Source organism: Lutjanus erythropterus, chromosome 5 (genome assembly GCF_056507025.1).
Source record: "Lutjanus erythropterus isolate fLutEry1 chromosome 5, fLutEry1.hap2, whole genome shotgun sequence".
NCBI classification, from domain to species: Eukaryota; Metazoa; Chordata; class Actinopteri; order Lutjaniformes; family Lutjanidae; genus Lutjanus; species Lutjanus erythropterus.
The window spans coordinates 19,278,412-19,299,429 of NC_139321.1; the positions used below are offsets into that span (position 1 = coordinate 19,278,412).

Below are 21,018 nucleotides of genomic sequence, written 5' to 3' on the forward strand. Positions count from 1 at the left end.
GCTCAGCCACTCCTTGTGCTGTCAGCATGGCAGGGTGGAGCTGGCGGAACGGCACATGTTTCAAGCATGCTCTAAAGCTTCACGCCCTCTCTGTCTGTTTCCCTTCCCCTCAGTGCGTGCACGGCTAAGCTGAAAAAGAGAAGAGGAGGGCTCAGAGTATGTAACTATGCCATTTACCAATCACAGGGGTTTCCCCACCCTCTCAGTCTCCCTCCCTTTCAGCTCCCTCCCACTGTCTCTAGGCACACAGACCAAAAAAAAGTGCAGGGAAAAAAGTGATAAGCAGCAAGCAGCTTCTGGGTTTTGCTTTCAAGCGCACTCCTGCTGAATCGGTGTGAGTGAGTGTGTACGTGTGTGTGTGTATGTGTGGGGCGTTCACTCTCTCTCCTGCCACAGTAACATTGCAGCAGCGTCGGCCCTGAACAAAAGGCTAAACGCAGCAGAGCCACAGGACAAGAAACTCAGGGACAGAAGCAGGCTGAGCGGCCCAGCGTGACTGCACTTCTCAGGGAGGAACTCAACCTGCCATTTAGCCCTCCTGGCCCCGGAGTGGAGACAGGATGTCACACTAGACCAGCCAGGAAAACACCCTGTTACTGACTGTTCTGTCTATCACTTTGTCTTTCATTCATACACCTCAGTCTCTGTCCTGCACCTGCCCGTCTACACCTGGGTGTCTTCCCTTTGCATCCACCTGTGCTTCAAGATGTCAGACGATGACTGCCGCTCGCCCATCGGCCTGGACTGCTGCAGCTGCTGCCTGGACCTGGCCAACGGCTGCGATGAGTCCATGTCCACCAGTCCGGCTCAGGGCCTCGGTACCAATGGGGGCCTGCCAGCGAGCCCCACCAGCCCCAGTGTCAACCACTTCCGCCAGCTTCGCAACCAGCTGATGTACCAGAACCTGAACACGGACAAGCTGAACAACATCATGAGGCAGGACTCCCTGGAATCAGTGGTGAGGGACCCCTGCTTCCTGCTCAACGAGGGCATCTGCAACAGCAACATTGACCAGACCATGCTGTCTATACTGCTCTTCTTTCACAGGTATGTCTACTGTTTGCTTATCAGACAGGTTCGTGCTTATCTGATAAGGTAGCCACTGAATATAAAAGGTCTTTTATTAGGACATGAAATTTGAACCTGAAGTGAAAGTTATTCTTTACCCCTCTTAGGGACATTCAGTACAAAGTCCAACTTTTTTCACTTGTGGATCAGCTTATATCATATTAACATGAGGGCTGCTAGGAACCATATTTTGCTTAAATGAACCAGATGGCTAATGTTGACTAATCAGGTTTTCTTGGATCAGCACTTCTTCTAAAAAGGCTGACACCAGTGTTTACTGTCATGGATTAAGTATAGGCTAAGCAGAGGGTGTTCATTTTGATCCTATTCCAGAAAAGCATTTCAAGTATGATTTAAAAAGCACATTATTACTTCCTTTAAAAGTAATTGTAGGGCTGACTGCCAGGTTGAATTTTGTCTGTGTTTGATGAACACAACAAACTTTGTATTACTTCAAATTTAAAGTTATTGGAATAAACAACAATGTCTCGCAATGTCTATTTACATCTACAAATCAATATGCCATGTGAAAGTGGCATATCTGATATGTTATTTAACATGACATTGAGAATGATATGTGTTGTTCACTATTAACACTATTTTTTTTTCTCCTTTGGTGAGAACAGTCATTAATGTTAGTAAGACATACTTTAATTCTGAGAAAAATAGTTGTTCCTTGATTCATTATACATAAAAGCGCTTTACTTCAAAACAACACTGTAAAAACAAAAAAGGTAGAAATTGAACATTTCAAGGCAACGTAATGGATTTTTGAGGTTTGAAAAAGTTTTTCCAACTAATAATATTTTGTTTAGATTATTTACTTTCACTGTTTAGATAAACTAAATTATGTGAGTTTTAGAAACCCAAGAAATTGTATTTCAAAATTTGCTGAGTAAACTCATCAAAGTGTAAGTGAATAATGACTAGTAATTCAGTATTTCGACTGCAACCATTTAATTTTTGAACATGTAAATACTGACAGTTTTTTGAAAAACCTTTCTTTGGGATTTCTAAAACTCAAAGATTCAAGTTTATCCAAAGAAGAAAACTAAATTTAGTGCAACAAAATAGGATAGGGCAGCAAAACATTGTTTAATTTGGTTTGGTGAGTTTGAGGTTGATTCAGAACTCATAAATTTCGGAAAGACAGTTGCCTTGAAAATCTGAGTTTTCTCAACTTTTTATGTTTTTTCCAGTGATCAAAACACCAGGTGGATTAAAATAAAGAAAAAAGCCAGAAAACAGAGCCCAACAAAATCAAACCTAAAATGAATTTCTCACAAAAAGGTTATTCTAAAACACCAGTTTGCTGTCATGTTGATTCAATTAAAATGATCTTTTATTGTTTGAGGTCAATTAAAACTGGCTTGACACTCTCATCGCCGCTGCCAAATGCTGTTTAGAAAACAGCGTTTGGCAGCTCACCTCGCAGTGTTTGTGAGAAGGAGAATGTCCTTCTACAATGTTGCTGGCAGTTGGAGAGTTTGTTTGGCAGCTACTGTCAAATGACTTCAGCCTCAAATTAGCAGTTACCGTCTTTCCACTCGGCTAACAGTTTTGTCTGTCATTGAACTCCTGAACCCGAGCCAGCAGTTACTGTACAGTGCTTGGAAAATCTGTAATTACATATGGTGTGTCTGGTTATCAGAGCGGTAAAATGTGGAGATCTTTGAGGCATACAGCTATCTATATGCACTAGAACAACACAACTGTGTTATCATTGTGAGAGCCACCTTTGAATGTCATATACCATGAAGCTGTCGTCATTTGTGTCAGTAAAACAGAAATATGTGTGAAAGGATCATGACATATGTGTCAGTCATACAACATGTACATCATATGATAGGGTTCATCTGATATTTTGGCAATAAACAAGGGTTTTCTATTTTCTAAAACTGATCTCTGCCCCCACTTTTACCAGCTCCTGTTTAAGGACTGTTTTCTTAAGGCTCTGTATATTCAGTCTGCTGACTTTTATACCCTGCACATTGTTGATGACTTTTCTGACTTCTTATTTTTTTTTAAATACATCAACAACCAAGTCGTTGTTCCAATAACATTTTATAGTAAGCATTTGATACTTAATGGGTTTTTCCAACCAAATACTTAAACTCAACTTTGAAAAAAAAGTCTATTGAATAAGATTAACAAGTTCTCATTTAAAAGGGCAGCACATAAACAACCTTTCAACATTAATTTCCCTCTGGAATGTAAATCCTTCTAAAAATAATTTAAGGTAAAACCAGATTTTTTTCCAAATTAAGTCAGATAAACTATCTGCGAAATGTTTATGCTGATAAAATTGCCTGGAATTAACAGAGCAGTGGCATTTGTTATCATTGATTCAGTTATTTGCAGATGTTATCATATCTGTAATGTTCTCTGGCCAAGAAGCATTATCAGTATTTTATCAAATTTCTCCAGAAGCCGAGCTGCCACAGCAGACCCTACTAAGTTAAAGTTTAACCTGTCTCAACTTTGTTATATGCTTCGGCTATTAAAGTCTGTTCTTATCTCCTGTTGTGATGATTGATACTGCATGAGTACAGACAGTACGAAGTAAAACCATTTAGTGTGCACTGCAGCTGAGGGGGCTGATGACAGCCATGATTAGATCTTAAAGCCAAAAACTGTTGCTTTTGGTTGTAAATTCTTATCTTTGTTAAACCCTCAGGCAGTTACACTCAGAAGTTATCCTTGAATGTATTTAAATAAACCAGAAGGTATTTCCATGTGATTAAATGGCTTTTTTTCACCATTAATCAATTCTGTTGGATCAGCTTCCTTTACTAGTGTAATTTAACTGTAAAAGTGATTGGGCCAACCCTATTTAATCAAGTCAGATCCAAATTAGTTGTAATAACCTTAAATTAAAGGTCGAATCAGTGGGATCTGTCCAAACCGTTTGTAAACACACCAGAAAGTTACCAGGATGTGAAGTACTGATGTTTTGGGTTGGTAAAGTGTCCTAAGAACAGCAAAATAATGGGGAAAATAAGGGAAAAACATGCAGAGGGCAGGGTCTCTGCAGCTACAGCCATCACCACGCACATCTACAGGGTCTTTAAGGATGACTGAAAGGGAGTCTGTACATTGTTCATAAAGAAATTATTGCATACTATACCTTTATGTTGACCCAACCCAAGAAAAAGTTGGACCAGCAAAACGGCTTAATGCTGACAGCAACTGAATAATGTGGAAATAGTTTTCATGACTTAATTAATTCAGTCAAACAGTTTTTCAAATGTTGAAAAAGTAACAGCTCTTACGATAATTGCTTTTAATACTTGCCACACCACACTAAACATCTATCAATCTGAATAAAACATCACATCAGGCTCATTGGAGAACTCGCACACTCTCTGTCGTCTTTTTCATCTGTTAAGTTACGTAATACTGTAGCTGTTTAAATGCTTATTAATTTGACACCATTTAGGCAATATTGTTCTTGCTGTTGAGCTGCATTATTCAACAAAGGAACAATCTGTCCTTGATTTATTTATGATAGCGAGGGTGTGTCATTATGATACTGTAGGATGAAGAACATGGGGTGAAGAAACTCTGGGTTGCAGCTCCATCCAGAACTCCCTTTTTGGCAGTGAGAGCTAACGAAATCAGTGAACAGATAGTGTTTTTTTTCTTTTAAACAAAATGTTTTTATAGTTTCAACATGTCTTTAGACTTGAAGTTATACTTGGATATGCTTGGGTGAGTTATTATTCACTGCATTAAGTGTTTACAGTATCCTACTTTGAATAACGCCTCCTGGCAGGGCTTTGTTGAAAAATGTTAGTGTTACTGTTTTTTCTTTGCTGGTCATAATAGCACAGCTTTACTTTTGAAGCATCACGCATTTCTTCACTAAACAAAGATAAATTCAATCAATTAAACATCAGTTATGTCATTAGAAAGTTATTCAGCATTTAAATCTTGATCTAATTATACATTTATGTACAGTGTAGATGGTTAAATTACACACAGGACTAGCATCTCTTTTGAAGAGAAAAGAAAAATCTGGTTATAAATGCCAATGTGTTTGACATTTCTGGCTCAGAGGCAATGTGTTCGCTCAGTGGCCGGTGTGACCGTGCATCCGTGTGTGCCAGCTCAACTGTTTGCCTGACAAACAGAGTCTTTAGCCAGAACACTTTGTTCCTGAACCTTTCCATCTCAAGAGGGAATCACAGACTCGGATCATGTGGCTTTTGTGGATAGGCTTTCTTGCAAGCTTAAAACATTGATTTCAAATGTGTGCACCATTACATGCAGAAACACAAATGCACCCATTCATTCACACATGTACTCACAGTCTAATCCTGTCAGTTGAAACAAGAAAGCTGTCTCGCTGAGTTTAGGCTTGCAGAAGTTCATGCATTTTTCAAGTACTTGCTTCGGGAAGGCCCGGCTCCTGATGAGAGCCTGGACGAGGTTTAGACTATGACCTCACCCTGGGTGGTCAATCTGCCTAGCAGCCATCACTCATATTTGCCACTTGTTAACAGAATAAAATGTTCAGCATAGCCGGAGGATGCATGCCAGGACATCTTTTGGATTGAGTATCAGTATGAGGCGGTGGCAGTGGCCAGAAAACTTGTTATGTAAATGATTCAAGGGTCGGAGAAATGTGCTGAGAGGAGAATTTGAACTCATAAGTTTGGTGTTTGAGGCAGAGCCAGAGAGCCCTGAGGGGGGTCAGTATCTGTGATTTCCGAGGGATAAAACCAGAGGAAATGTGTTGATTTACTTGGAGACTTGGCTGGAACGAGAGGGATACTCTTGCACACCTTCACCCCAGGGCAGTGAGTCAGTACTTAACAGCCACTAAACACCATCACATGGCAGGGTGAAGAGGGGTGAAGAGCCTGCAGCGACGATACAAACATTTATCACAGGACCTCGGCTCTGTGGCCAGTCAGCCTGTCTGTAAGCAGTCAGAATACAAAGGGAAAAGAAGCTAGCAGCAGCAAAAAAAGATGTCACTAAGTGTCAAAGACTTCACAAAAGAGGTTTTCTTCTCTGCAGCAGCTACTGATGTGGACACAAGACAGGGCTGAAGGAGTATCCTTCTGCCCACAGAGCTCATTTCCAGGTTTATAGACAAGAACAATGATTTGTCTTGAAACTTTGAAGAAAAAATGTTCTTTTAAGTAACGCAGTGGTGCAAGTGTCCATGTCCTTGTCTGTAGGCCAGAGCTGTAAAAGACCTTTTGGTGTTTTCATGTAAAGTCCTGTTTAAACCAGCCTAACTTGGTCCTTGGAAAAGGGATTCTCGTCTTTTTGCATTCACTGTTGGTTTATTTTAAAGAGGAATCAATTCTCTGTCTGGTCAAGCTCTGATAGAGCCTCAGTCCTCTTTCTGTTCTCTCTAAATACGTAGTTCTTCAGGAGCACAAGCACATCCACAAAGAATACTGTCAAGTTTTAGTGTCCTAAAAGAGACAAGTTAATAATTGAAGGAAAACCTTTGTGTTTCTTTGCTTTGCAGACGTGTCATTTGAGCTGTTCTTCCTTTAATACCTGCAGGAGTGCAATAGTTTCTTCCAAGGACTAAACTATCCTCATCCACTAGTCTTGCTAGCATTACCAGTGGTCATGGTTCCATCTGTTTGTGTCCCTGTACAATAATGTGGTCTATTTACAGCAAAGCCTAGACGGCTAAAATACAGTGGCAAAGGGTAAAGCTAACATGGAATGCTACCATGGAGCGCTTTGTGTTCAGAAGCACAGCGTGAACTGCAACAGGGATCCTGAAGTGAACCATGCTCATTGTTTTCTTGAAAGTGGTCTGACTTATTTTGGTCTGTTCACATATGCACAAAAAGATTAATCATCCAGTCTGAGTTTGTTTTGAGGGCTGGAGGGCTGCATAAACACCCTTTAAACCAGTTGAGAAAGTTTGTTGGTAGAGTTTAAAAGGACAAGACGCTGTTAAACAAGTGTAGGCAAGCAGTTGCCTGCCCTGTGTATGGATGAAATAACTTAAATTTCTTAGTTCAGGTCTGTTAACTGAAAAAGAGAAAGAATTTCCAGCCTGGTTGGCAAAGACTAAAAATTTTTGTCTGGAGGTGAGGTTCACTTCAGGTTCAAGACTCCACATTTGTACTTTGTCTAATAAATTGTACAGAAAAATGCCAGCAAAAGGATTCTGATGTAAGACTCACAACCTTTGATTTGGTTTCATTTTCTGCTCTGACACAACTGTTTATCCTTCTAATATATGGCAACAGCCTCATTATGGTGGTAAAAGTTCCCCACTTTGACTTGAGAAGATCACTGGCCTTTGGCTTTGGCCCAGTTGACTACTGAACATGACCCAGCCCTCCCACGGTGGAGGGAAGACCGGATCCAGCTGTTTTAGGGCCCACACTCAGCTACAGAGCTCCACTATGTGATCAAAATATAAAACAGAAAATAGCTTTACTACGAGTCCAAGACCTGATCTACTGTGGAGGTTATGGAAAGTGTTTCTACATCCATATTAACAAATATAAATATTCCCAAAAGAAAACCCATGTCTGTGAAACCATTCGAAAAGCGTTTTAATGAAGGAAAACATTACTTTAGCCAGTTTCATATTTTAGTTTCAATGTATGACAGCCGAACAATTCCACAGTATATCCTTTTGATATCCTCAATTCTAATAGCAGTAAATAGCTTCTTTATCTTGGTTATGACCGAATAGTGACCTAGAGTTCATTTCCATGCAGGTCACACCTGCAAAATTATCTCCTATCAGTCAAAGCAGAGCTGCGTACAGGGCGGTTCTGCCTACTCAGTCTTTGAGGGAAAATCATTTGCATAGAAGACTTGTTACATAAGTGATGCACACTTTTAGAGAAGTCAAACACGAATCATAGAGCACTGTGGTTCATTCCCGTGTCTGCGTGTTTTTGTTGTGTGTTTATGCTGGCTTTATGCGTTACTGTTGAAACATGGGTGTAAACAGTGTGTAGGAGGTAGATAGAAGAATCTGAAAGCGCTGAAACAAATTTAAACTTGTGACATTGTGAGGGAATGGCATCTGCCTCTTCCCTCCAGTGTATCAGGCTTGTTCTGCCGATAACATTGAGGGAGGATGGTAGCATACAAATCAGACAGGAATGTAAAGATGAAGGGATACTGTAAACAAAACACAGTTTCCTATGTATTCTCCACTGCTGTAAAATTGGCCCCATTTGCCAGACGAATGCTACATAACCAAAAAAAAAAAAGACACTCATTACACACATGCAGCACAATTACAAAAACCACTGCCTATGAATTATATGTAAGCTGATACAAGCTGTAACAGGCGAAGGGATCAGAGTGAAACTAACGGCTGCAACAGCGTTGAAATTCAAATTTTACATCCATTCCACTGCTACAAAGAAATTCCCGAGAGAGAGTGGTGTAATCTGAAGTTAGACACAAAACATCATGAGGGAGGCGGAATATGCTGAATTCTTCTGGTTGCTGTTGTCTCTCCCAGTTTTGCCCACATAAAAGGCTTATGCATGTCGAACACATCCTTGCTGACAACAGAACCTGTATGCAATTACACTTTTTTTTGATTCAAGCTCTTTTTTTTTTGCAGCAAAACCAAGCAACGTAACTTCCTATAAAAAAAGAAAAGCTACGTGTCCCACACAAGTTTGAAGAGAATTACATAACTTCATAAGCTGCAGGTGGAAGGGAGATGGATGTAAACAAAAAACAGGGATTAGAAGGCAAAGGGAAGGATGTCGGGATGGAAGAACAGATTCATGCCAAGCAAGTGTTAGGAGCCAGTCCCTAACAAACAAAGGCCACAAAGGCGAGGCCTGAGCAATGTCAGGGGAGGGAGAACTACAGGGAGAGATATCCAGAGGTACACAAACAGCCAGACAGGAGGCCGGTGCAAAGACAAAACATAGACAGGACTTGCTAAAAATAGTCAGCCGTTGACACTGGAGCTCTAAGATATAGGTAGACGGCAGACGTCTGTGCTGAAAGTCACAATCTTTCTCTGTAGCTAAAGGAAGTCATTATTTTGAGGCGGGAGGAAGTAAAAAGCCACGACAAGCGCTTGTTTTACAGTTGTTTTTATGAGTTTCCTCAGTAACATCGGCTTTGACCTCGACTGTGGTGGAAAAAAAAAAGATGTCCAGAGAGTGGAGAGAGATTGATTTGCAATATCAGAAACCGCTGGATTTCCAAACACATGCTGGCGTATATTTAGTGTACGAATTAGCTCTGTCTTTGATTTTATCACTGGGAAACCAATTTAAAGAGGGATGTACAATAATGGCTTTTTAATGGAGCGCTTGAGTTACTGCCTTGTTGTGTTGTGATTGTGTGAATAAGCTGCCCTTGGTGCCGTGCCAATAGATGCCTGGAACCACTGTCAGTTCAAGGGTTTATGTGAAAGTGCATGTGTCTGCTTAGTACTCTTCAGTACTCCACTACTGGAGTAGAAACTGTCTGCTGTCTATCTAGTGGTGATCAAATTGCTGGTGGTCTTTGAATACACAGTTTAAGTCAAATCAAGTTTATCATAGCCCGATATCACAAAGCATGTCTCCAACAGCTTTATGTAAAATAAAACTAGTAATGAACAACATTAACAAAATATATAATATATCATTAAACAATAAGATAAACTACATAGTTACCCCTCAAACACACACCATCCACTTCAGAAGACAGAGATCCGTGTGTGTGAACTCAGACATCCACAGACACACCCTGTACAATTGGTTGTTGCAACCTCCTGTAGTGTGTACAGCCCTTTCTTTACCAACGCTTCTGCGGTTCCATGTTCAGTTGCTCCTAGCAACGCGATAAACATAACACGCTCATAAGATTGGTGCTACAGTATCTCCTTATGTGTTTTAGTTTCTGTGTACTCTGTTGGTTGCAAATATTTCTCTCCATGCAGCAAGCCATCTACATATTGTTTGTTTGACTCAGAAAATCTGAGATTTTCCCTCCATTTTATTAGTTATGTTACTTTGTTGTTATAAAACAGTTCACCCACCTGATTAAAAACAAAGTCAAATACACATAAAATCCTGCCTTTTTAAACATGTCTTTGACTTAAAAGGTCTGACAATGTTCAATATTGTTTTTATTGTCATCAATTTCAAAAGACCGATAATGGACTGATTGTACATATGCAGAACAGATATAGGTTGTGTTGCTAAGACCTGATATCTGTGCCATAGAGCTCCAGACACCATTACGACACAACAAGCCCTGTAGTTCGTTCATTACAACAAACGTAGTTTACCTTGAAATGATCACATACACCATCATAAATACTTGCAAGTGGGTTAAGTCTGTGACTAAAAATAATCCCGCAAAATACCCTATTTACCTTTATTTGAGAAAGGCGGGCACTACTTATTTGAGGGGGTCTACATAAGACTGACATGACAAAATCATAACCATGACATGACACATGTCATAAACCGGTCTTTAAACACTCCCCAACCATAGACTCTGGAGGAGCAATAAATTCCTTTTTGAAATAAATCTTTTTTTGTCAAATTATTGCTGTAATAAGTGGGATTAATGTGCAGTGAGCAGTCTGTTTTGCAATATTCCTCACTTACGACTGTTGTCAGTACGTGTCATTTGGTTAGTTATGACATTTATTCTTAAACAATGTCAAGTTTGCATTCAAAATGACATAGCTGATTTGATGCCAACAGTCATAAACATTTATAAAGACTACTTTATGTTCATGACAGGTCATGTCATGGTTTTGAGAATGTCATGTCAGTCTTATGCACATCCCTTGAAATAAAGCAATCCTGAACTTTCTTAAACGAGAGTAAATAGTGTACTTTTAGGAAGTATTTTCAGTCACTGAATGTTGCTAAAACTTTTGCTAAAAAATTTCAGCGGCCAGCTGTTTGAGGAAGTTATGTAATTTTCAGTAGGAACAGACGGGCCTGAGGCTGACTGCACAGACAGGTTGGGGAAGTCTGAACATCTTGAAAGATGGACTGATGGATTGTTGGTTTTACTCTTTTCATGGGAATTGCTGACAATAACGAACACAACCAGCCTTTACTTTAACGATTCGTTAGAAAGACTCCATAATGACCCTAATAGCAGATATCTTTTTCATAAATAAGCCCTGTAATCTCTTAATCAACCAATCCTGTACTCCTCAATGACAGCTTTGAGGGTCAGGAATGAGTGATTCATCTGTCTGTCTGGAAGACATGAGACACACGTCTTGGCAACACAGACACACACAAATGTGAACACGCTTACAGCATACAGGACGCAAAGGTGACCCACAGCATTGTGCTTTTCTTGACACGTCACCACAGCAGAATCCAGCTAAGCCCTTTTGTCCTGAGTGGCTGAGAGACACAGTATGTACGAGACGTGGATTAGAAATCTATTAGCAATATGTCAAGGTTGCCATCAAGTCAAATCCTCAACATCAGAGTATGCTGGAAATCGCTTTAAGAAGAGATTTTCCCTATCCATCTTCTAAACTTATTCATCACTGTATAATTAATGGAAAATTAGTCGTTTTCACAAGTCATTAAAGTTACTATAAGGAACTTTTGTGTTTCATTGATTGTGGACCCCCCCGTGGACAAAAACAGTGGTGATTCCACAATAATAATCACAAAATATAATGTCAAAAATACAATTATTTAAATAAAATGCCTCATTTTAACTGGCTGTTACACTTTTCACTGTAACTTTGTCTTGGGAAATATAAATGCAAGCTTGTTTCAGCTGATTTCAAGAAAAATCTCACCCAGTGGCAGGCCTTAAGAACAGCTATATGTTCTCACGGATTGTCTCATTTGCTTATGTAAGTTTCAGTATTAGACTCCTTGTAGTAGCTTTAAATGCATGAAAAAGTACCATAACATGTTTGATTTAAGTTCTTTGAAGCATCAGAATCTACTTATTTTACAGTTATTGCATAAAATACAGTGAATATATACCTACTTTAAAGCTAATTTATTTGACATTTATTTGGCTTGAAATTAAACTGATTAAACGAAAATGAAAATAAGATCTACAGTTTGTGACACATCAAAAGGTAATTTTCTGATTGCTTAATGCCTATTTTATGGCTGTTATCATGCTGTGGTTGTAAATCATGAATATCGAAAATCCAAGTGTTGAGGAAACACTGGCTTCTTTGTGTTGTGGTCACGGAGTAAAATTTGTCCAGAGTAATGTCGTGGTTTCTGTTGAAAACTCTTTGTAGCGAAGCCCACAAGGCTCAGCACTGCCACATAACCATGACTTAAATGGTGAAGAATTTCTGAAGTGAGTCCATGAAAAATAAGTAGTGTATGAAGTCAAAATAAATACACAAATCTCCACTTCGCTACAGCACAGCTGAGTGCAGACACCTGTGAGATGGCTTTGGAAAGTACAAATTGGGTAATATGTCAGAGCAACGAAATGTTATTTCACAAATACTTCAAAGGAAGAAAGCACCACCCATCTATTAAAAACTTTTCTTCTTTCATGCTTCGTGTTTGCGCAACTGTCTTTGTCCTTCCCTCTTTTATTTGCCACATCTCTTTCCTATCCTTGTTTTTTCCTCCTTCTCCTTTCGTCTTGTCTTTTATTTCTCCATCAGTTGTTCTAGTGGGAAGCTGCTGGACTTATATAAGTCTGAGGGAAGGCGGGGGGTTTGGAGTGACCATGGCTTGTGCTCACTGCCTTATCTGTTTGGACCATGGCTATGGCGCCTATTTAGATAATAAGGCTGCCTGTCAACACTTGCCATCACACACACACACTCCCCTCCACACATACACACACTCCCTGTGCTTGAGAGTGAGTAATAGCATCGCAAACAGTCAATATGTCATAATTACACTCTTTAAATTGGCATTAGACAGTTATGCCACTTGCATAACACTTGATATAAAAGGTTAGTACACTGTGATTTGCTCTTTTTTTTTTTTATCAGACTGCAGCTCACGCGAAGCAGCCTGCTGTAGGGGAGACTGGGGACTGTTGAAACAGGTTTAGTTGTAAAACTGTCAGTTTAACCAGTCAGAAAAGAGCTGTTGTGATGTCATCAATTCCAATTTCTTTTTGAGAACACAAGAGAAATGGCTTGTAAAGTAGCGATGTCTCTACTTTAATTTGCTTTGCATTCATGCCACATTCAAGCCCACATGCTAAAACACCCAAGTATGTAACGGAAGCTCGAGGTGGGGATAGTTGTAACAGTTCATTAACATGATGAGACATTTCTGCACAGGGAACCCTTTGTAAACTCAAAGCCCAAGTGGGGGTCAAAAAGGGTCAAGTATGTACATTGTCAGTTCTGGACCCACAAAGCCTGCACCACATTTGTCACAACTATGACAGTGACTGAATCCTCGTGTGACACATGCACATGTAGGAATACAGTTTACACACTTATACATTTAGATTTTTTTGTGTCACATTAAGTTGTTCACTTTTTTCAGAACTGTTAAATATTATTTCCACTGATTCTGATTTCTGAACAGTGTAATAGGTTGTAAAAACAAAACTCTTTGTATTTGACACTGACTCAGATAATCTGAGATTGTGTATTTGACGTCCAAGTGACTTTTCTTTATAATAGACAAATACAGGTACCACGTATCAAAGTTTTAGAAATCTAGCACAAACAACCACTGAGTTCCTGAAGCTCAAACAAAAAGTGTTACTACCATTCCCGTCTCCCCACCGCAGTTTCAGTCAGGCAGTGGAAAATATTTGTATTGTCTCCGGTATCGTTCACGGTGTAGATGCATGGAGGCTGAAATGATGGAGTTTTTAGACTTGCATGCTGCACCACCCAAGCTGCTGTCTGGAGGGCAATAAAAGTTTCATTCCGTGCTATTTTCATTAGGAAGGGATTCCCACTCTGACTTTTCTAACTCTGCATGAGAAGTGAGAATGTGGTAACCCACCCTACTACTAGGTGCCATGTTTGGCTAAAGTGAGGAACAGTAGATCTGGAGGGGAAACACATGCTTTTCATGAGCACACTGTGTCTGTATTCAGCCACCTGGGAATGTAAAAGTATGATTGGTTTTCAAAGAGCTTGTGTGAAAACTCTGGTACTAATTTCACCTTTTTGCTGCATCCCTTAAAAGAAGTGGCATACTCTTGACTTCATTTCGTATTCAGTCTGATGCTTATTCCATCTGTTTCTCTCTGGACGCCTCTGTCATAATCCCAAGTGTTGTTGTCCCACACTGACTGTTTTTTTTTCTCACCACAATAGTCTGCTACACAATGCAGCCAGACAGCGCTTTTGTGGAGCGGGCCTGAGCCAGGCCTATCATTAGCCTATCTTATTTCTCCCTGGGCACTATTCATACGCAGGTTGGGTACATGATGTACCCTGGGAGCACACACACATGCGCAGGGAAGAGAAAAAAAAAAGAAATAAATGCATGAAAATTAGGATGCAGATCAGAGCTCACCTTTTCACAGCTCAAAGCATCCACAATTATGTACAGCCTTATCAAAAATCCATGAGCGCACACACACACACAGCCACGTACACGCTTACACAAAGACTCTTACGATATATTCTCCGCCTCAGGCTAGTATTAGACATACTTTAACAAACCGTATTGCCACAGCTGATTACCAAGAAGTGCTCCTCGAGTCTCCGGGAAAGAAAACAATTACTTCTCTGAACCTCTGCAGGTCATGAAGACATGATTTCCAGAACACAGGAAAGGTTACAGCAGCTGGACCAATCACATGTTCTATTTTTGAAGTTACTGGACATCTGTAGTTTGCCGACATACCGTGTTTTTCTTTCCTGACTGTACTTCTGTGTTCTCTAGTAAACAGTTTTGGGCTCTCGAGGGTGGATGTGTAATTTAAAAGCCACACATTTTCCCAAACACGACTCTCGTGTCATGCAGTGGGCAACATGGTAATGAGCTCGCTAATAAGAAGCATGAAAGAACACAGTTTAGGTCAGAGAGCATGTGTCAAACTCAGTTAAGCACCATTAGGTTGTTGTGGCCGGTTAAACAATTATGTAATGTAGGTGTTTAAGAGTAAATGTGTAATTGGGTTTATACTAAAGTCTCTGACATCTGCTTCACTTCACACAAACATATCCTTAATTAAATCTACAGTACCTGAGTGGCATTTTAACATTTAGTTCAATTAAAGCTTTCTGGAGTGTTTACCTCATTTTGAAAGATGTGACGCCTCACCCCCCCTGTTCTGGGGACTCCTGTGTTGTACTGTCATCTGTAATTGCATCATTAAATTGGGCCTTTGCAAAATATTAAGAAGACAAAGAAAAATAAACAAGCGAGAGACTTCAAACGGCTGTCAAGCTCGGAGAATAAGTTCAGGACGGGTTGGGCAACCCGCTCTCACCTCGGTGCAATGAGTTGGTTTCATCAGATGCATCTAAAAGCATGCAATAAACTTCTGTGCTAAATCAAGATGATTTTTTTTTTCTCTGTGAGGGCCGAAGCTGAGCTTGGCAGAAATTTTATGTAATATAACTGCCACTCTGAATTACAGTTTACAGTGTACATGCTCTAAAAAGGGCAAATGACTGGCAAATCCTCATGAGCCTTAATCAGACTCTTGACTTTATGTAATGAATATGGTTTCCTGTTTGTTACTGGTGAGTCCAAATTTCCAAACTCTCCCTGGCCTCAAGTGTTCCTACACAACAGTGGAGGCTGGCTCTGTGAGAAAGAGAGGAAGGAAAGAAAGTAACTGGAAATGGAAAAAAAAAATAAAACTAATAATAAAATAATTCAGCCTAAGATAGTTCTAATCAGCAAAGTTAGGTTCAAAATGAGTAAATCCAGATTTAAGATTAAGTCTGTTGCAGAATTCAAACCTAATTTCCGTTAAGTAAATCAAAGTTTAGTGATGTCAGCTGAAATTAAAGGAGAAAATCTGTAATACACTCACTGTAATAAATCCCAAAATACCCGCTATATGTCATCAGAGATCAAGGAAAGGATTAAGTTGAAATACTCGCTTCTTTGGCTCCAACTTACTATTTGGACAGCAGTATTCACTGAGGGCTGCTGGGACTTAGTAAGTGCAAAAGGATTGTGGGAAGTGTTAACTTTCGGCTCCTCTGGCTATTACTTAACAAAACATGGCATTTTTTGCAAACTAGCCCAATAAAAAAGTAATATTGTTTAGCTAATAAAAAGTAAAAAAGAAAACATTACATTGTTTGCTAGTTAGCTAAAAGGCTAACAAAACATTACAGTGCTTGTTAACGAGCTAAAAAAGTTGGTTAGCCTAGTTAGCCTAATGATGATGGCTCAAATGATTTTTGTCAATCCATCTCAGAAAAGGCAGCCATATTAAAAGTTAAACCTTTTCGAGTGTAAGTTTGAAGTTAAAACTGGATCAGTTTTAGTGCAAAAAAATCAAATATAATCTAGGTTTAGAATAAAAACTAAACACAGGTTTACAGAGAGGTTAAATTTAATCTTTTGTAATTTAAGATAATTTTAAAGTTTGATGCAACATAATTTAAAGTTAAACCATGATTTAACCAGGTTTAAAATTTCATCCCTGTTGGTGTAACCCAGGCTGAGATAGAACCAAACAAAGGAACAACAAAGAGCAGAAACCTCCAAATGTACCATTTTTCTTCTGTGATGACAATGCAGTTTTTCACGGTGAGTCACAGACCATGAAAAAACAAAGCAGACTATATCTGTTTTTTATTGCATACAAGCGTGGCTCCTAAAATAAAAGTCAACACTCCTCATTATAACTACAACAGAAGAAAGTAGATTGTTGCTGGACTGATGAGCAGTTTGGTCCCCACTGGCAGACAGCAGAAGCAGAATGAAAAGGTTGACCTGTTCTGCCAAGCTCTTTTTTCCTCTCTCTGGATGCCTTTCTGGCAGACAAGAGCCTGCGAGAGAGAAAAGGAGAAAAATGAACGTACGGATTTGTGCCAAGTTTCAGTGAGTCTGTGATTTTTTTTTCTTTTCTGGCTGTTCCCCAGCAGAGAGAAAAAGAGCGAAAATAACAAGATGTATCCTGTCCAAGACCTCACTTCTCTCTTTGTGACGCTGTGTTCATAAAGAGGCAGTCGCACCACGGAGCGGCCCGGGATGGCGGTATCTGATGGGGCATTATGCCTCATGCCATCTTACTGTGCCATCATGAGGAGCAATTAGCACCAGTGACATTAAATGACCTCTTTCTGCATTCCTTCCAGTATGGTGTCATGGAGAGGAATGAGTCACAGCTCATCATTATGTTTGCATGCTGTGGTGTTTACACAATCTGAGATTAAGCTAAACAACACTCTTCTGAGTACATGTAGATGCTTCTGGAGCAAAGTCATAGAGCGCTGATGCTGGGCTTAGGATGCCAAGAAAGTGTGTCTTTGGGAGGACTGTGGACGAATGCTTAAACTCCCTTCCCCTCCCTTTCTCCATCCATTCTTGTGCATACACTCGTGCAGACTGCACGCACAGATTCCATCCAAGCTGCCATGCAATGCACACAAAGACCTATTTATTACTAGTCTGAATACGAGGTGTCATATAAGGGGAAGTGGAGCCTGCGCTGCTCTGGCAGACACAGAAAAAAGAGAGGACTTTATGTAACACATAAGGTCGCAACCTTTCAGTACATGTGAGCCAACAGGGTGGAAGTTAGTCCGGGTCAGGAGGGTTTTCTTGCATCAGTAGAAGCATATTTGCCTGTTGAAGAGCTTTAGCTGGAGGAAGACTGACAGTTGACCCCCTCTTCACCTATAAAGTCACAGCTTGGTTTTCAGCAAAAGTCACTCTAAACAAGTCAAGAAAACAGAGTTTCTGCTAGTACAGATTAAATTGATACCAAAGAGGAAAATATGGGTGGGTTATATGCAATTTTTAAAATATACTTTTTAAGGAAGTTCACTTATAAATCCTTTTCCATGCTGCTAAAGCAGTGGCTCATATCTACAGGAATTCGACAGGAAATCATAGTCATCTGTGAGGTGCATGACTCTTTTCTCCTCTTCTCCTACACATTTCCATCTGTGAGCTCCACATGCTCGCTCTACCTGACCCTAATGTTTCTACTGATACATCACCCTCAGGCTTGTTTAGCATAATTTAAGCATTGCTTTGCTATAGGCTCAGACGCCAGGTCACGGTGTGTGGGAAGGAAACAGTGTACATATACTGTAGAATAATCAGGTTACAAAACGTCGCTTTTTCTTTTGAATGTTGATGAGGTGCAAGGATTCTTGGACAAGGATGTAAAGTTGAAACAACTGTTGAAGCTTATTTATCGTACAGCAGCTTTAAGGTTATGTAAGCATGCAAAATAAATAGCTGAACTGCACGCAAGAAAGACCAGACGTATCTATCCAAGTAAAGCCGATTTCAAGCAAATTTAGGTTTGGTATTTAGGGCAGTGTTAATTTAGCTAACAAATAATTTTCTTCACATTTTTTTCTGTGACGAAAAATGAATGCCGCATGTCTCATAAACTGCACTCAAATGTCAACATTTGGGGAAAAGAGAGGAACAGACATACGGATCAATTTCACATTTTATGACCCTTAACCATGTGGACCAACATCGCCAGTAAACACACAACAAAGTTTAAGCGACATTTGCAAATAAAGAAGAAACTACAGGCGCCACAAAACTCATAAGGCCCTATCTGGAGACGGTGTTTAGTTTGTTTGTTTCCAGTCACTTCCACCACAGTATTTTTGATTTGACATGAAACAGATCAAACCAAAACAGCTGTCTCACATGTACAGTGTGTGCATGAGGACAAATCCAGTTAACACGTGGGTGATGAAGGTCGTCTTGGGTTGGTGTGGGCAAAAGGTGAATGTTCTGATACTCCAACCGTGAATAATCTGAAGGTGTACTGTAATGGCTGAGCGCTCCCTCTGATTCCAAGACAGACTCCTGTTCTCACCAGAGGTTACATAACAAACAGACAGACACAACAGTGTGGAAATGTTGGCAAAACACTGACAATCCTTCCATGCTTTTTTTTTTTTCCAGGATTTTACCAGTATATTATCACTTTGAATTGGAATTAATGTGCTGTTATCTGATCCTTTTAGTGGTTTGGTGTATTTCCAGGGCTCTTTTTGTTCATGGGCCCACTTCCCAGCCCTCTGAAGGGAAAGGATGCTATTGTAGCTCGTATCAGTGGGAAATTCAGAGAAACACCCAGATAAAAAACAAAGTCCCACGCTGCTATTCTATGACAGCCAGCAAGGGGTGGATATAAAAGAAAAAAAAACTGAAAGAAAAGCAGGATACTTCCTCCAATTCATATTCAAATAAGCTTTCTAGAAGGAGATATCAGATACAGACAAGGCAGCACTTGTCCCCCTGTGTGTTTTCTGCAATAATATCTAGGCCATTCCATTGAAAACAGCATCGCTAAGCACCTCTCCTGGGGTCTGTCTTTTTGGGAGAGTGTCTCATTTTCCCTCTCATGTAGGCATCATAACTGGCATTTGCATTTTATTAAAAACAGATGGAAACAAATGCAGTGGTCCAAAACGGATGGTCAACATGCCACAAACATTTTAAGTTGCTTTAAAGACAAACTATGCACGATCTCCCCCCACCAAAAAAAACATTGCATAGACTCAAACAAAAATAATCCTTCTCAGTCGTCATCCACGACCCACCAGCGGTGCGTGGTAGCACCTGCATCCAGAGACCCCACCCTCTGGCTGTGCCTTCTTATTTTGTCTTTATTTTGTTGTGCTTGGGATGCTTTACCAACTTAAAACTTAAGTGTTTGAGGGAATATGACTCAGCAGTCAACTATCTTTCTGGCGCATTTACAAACAACAACTGACAAATATATTACCTTTACACATATCTTTTTGGAATCCCCGTGTTAAAGGGATAATTGTGATTATTTAAAGATGGATTGTATGAGGTACTTATAGTTTGTCGTTGTATTACCTATCGGAAAGATGGAGGTCGGCATCCTCCTAGTTTGGAGATGTAGAGAGAATTGTCCCTTGTTTGAAATGTCTTGTTTACATCATGTGCTCATGAATTTGTTTTGTGGTAACTTCTTTTGTTCAAAACCGATTCATGTTTAAAACATGCTTCCACGTTGCTCAAGGCCATAATGCTAACTATAATAGAGCACATTAATACTGAAAACTGTTACCCTGCAGTCATAAAACTGAACAGGCCATGGCACCTGCTGTCACAAACACAATGAGACGTGCCGTAGGACAGATTTAAGACTTACATTCTGCTTATCGTCTTGATCCCATGATAAGAGGCTAACACGTTTTGCAGATGTCTGCACTGTTGCTCCTGCACAACATCCTACTGAACAAGCCCTAAGATGTGTCATCTTACAGTATAAACACAGGTGGGGGCTTGACATACCTAGCTATTGCTTTTCTTTTTCTGGGGTTATAATAAAATACTTAAGCGTAGTATTATTGTGGCTAAATAAAACAGGTTTTATTTTGTGGCATTGTCTTCCTGATGAACTGTTCAAATAAACTGTTGGCTATAACTTTTTGTGTCTCATTTTAGCGTTTAGATTTTATGTCTTTTTTCTCATTAAGACTCTATTTCTCCTTTCTCTAGTGCAAACACAGCAGCATGCCCCCGTCATATCTCAAGGTAACCATGTTTTTTTTGACAGTTTATCTAAAGAACTGGGAGTGCAGCCAAAGCCTCCTATCAGAGGAAACACTGCCTAACAACAGCTGTGGAAGCCTTCGCCTCCCTCCCTCTTTCTTCTCCTCTCCTTTTCTCTTCCTCATTTTTGCATTTTCCTGTTTTGGTGTTTGGTAGCTCTCCGCTCAGTCTTTGATACAAAGCATGGGGCTGTCCTCAGGCCGCCGAGCGCAGACACACCGTATCTGGTGAACTCATGAAAGGTGATACCATGGATTCTCGTGATTGCACTAATTTGTGTGTCTGTCTGCTCCATGGTGCTTCTGCATATTTGTGCTGACTGTTATATTTCTTTTTATAAAGAAAG

General features: G+C 40.0%; 1 protein-coding gene across 2 annotated transcripts in view; it reads left to right on the plus strand.

Moving 5' to 3' along the window:
- Positions 1 to 270: 270 nt before the first annotated feature.
- Positions 271 to 21,018, plus strand: part of tsc22d3 (TSC22 domain family, member 3) — a 42,013-nt gene continuing 21,265 nt past the window's right edge. The window contains exons 1-2 of one of the 2 annotated variants that reach the window (XM_084719049.1): positions 271 to 1,047; positions 20,619 to 20,654. In XM_084719049.1, the coding sequence (XP_084575175.1) occupies positions 707 to 1,047; positions 20,619 to 20,654 (377 nt within the window). In that variant the 5' untranslated portion in view covers positions 271 to 706. The remainder of the gene's footprint in view (positions 1,048 to 20,618; positions 20,655 to 21,018) is intronic. The other variant, XM_084719050.1, reaches the window with a different exon arrangement.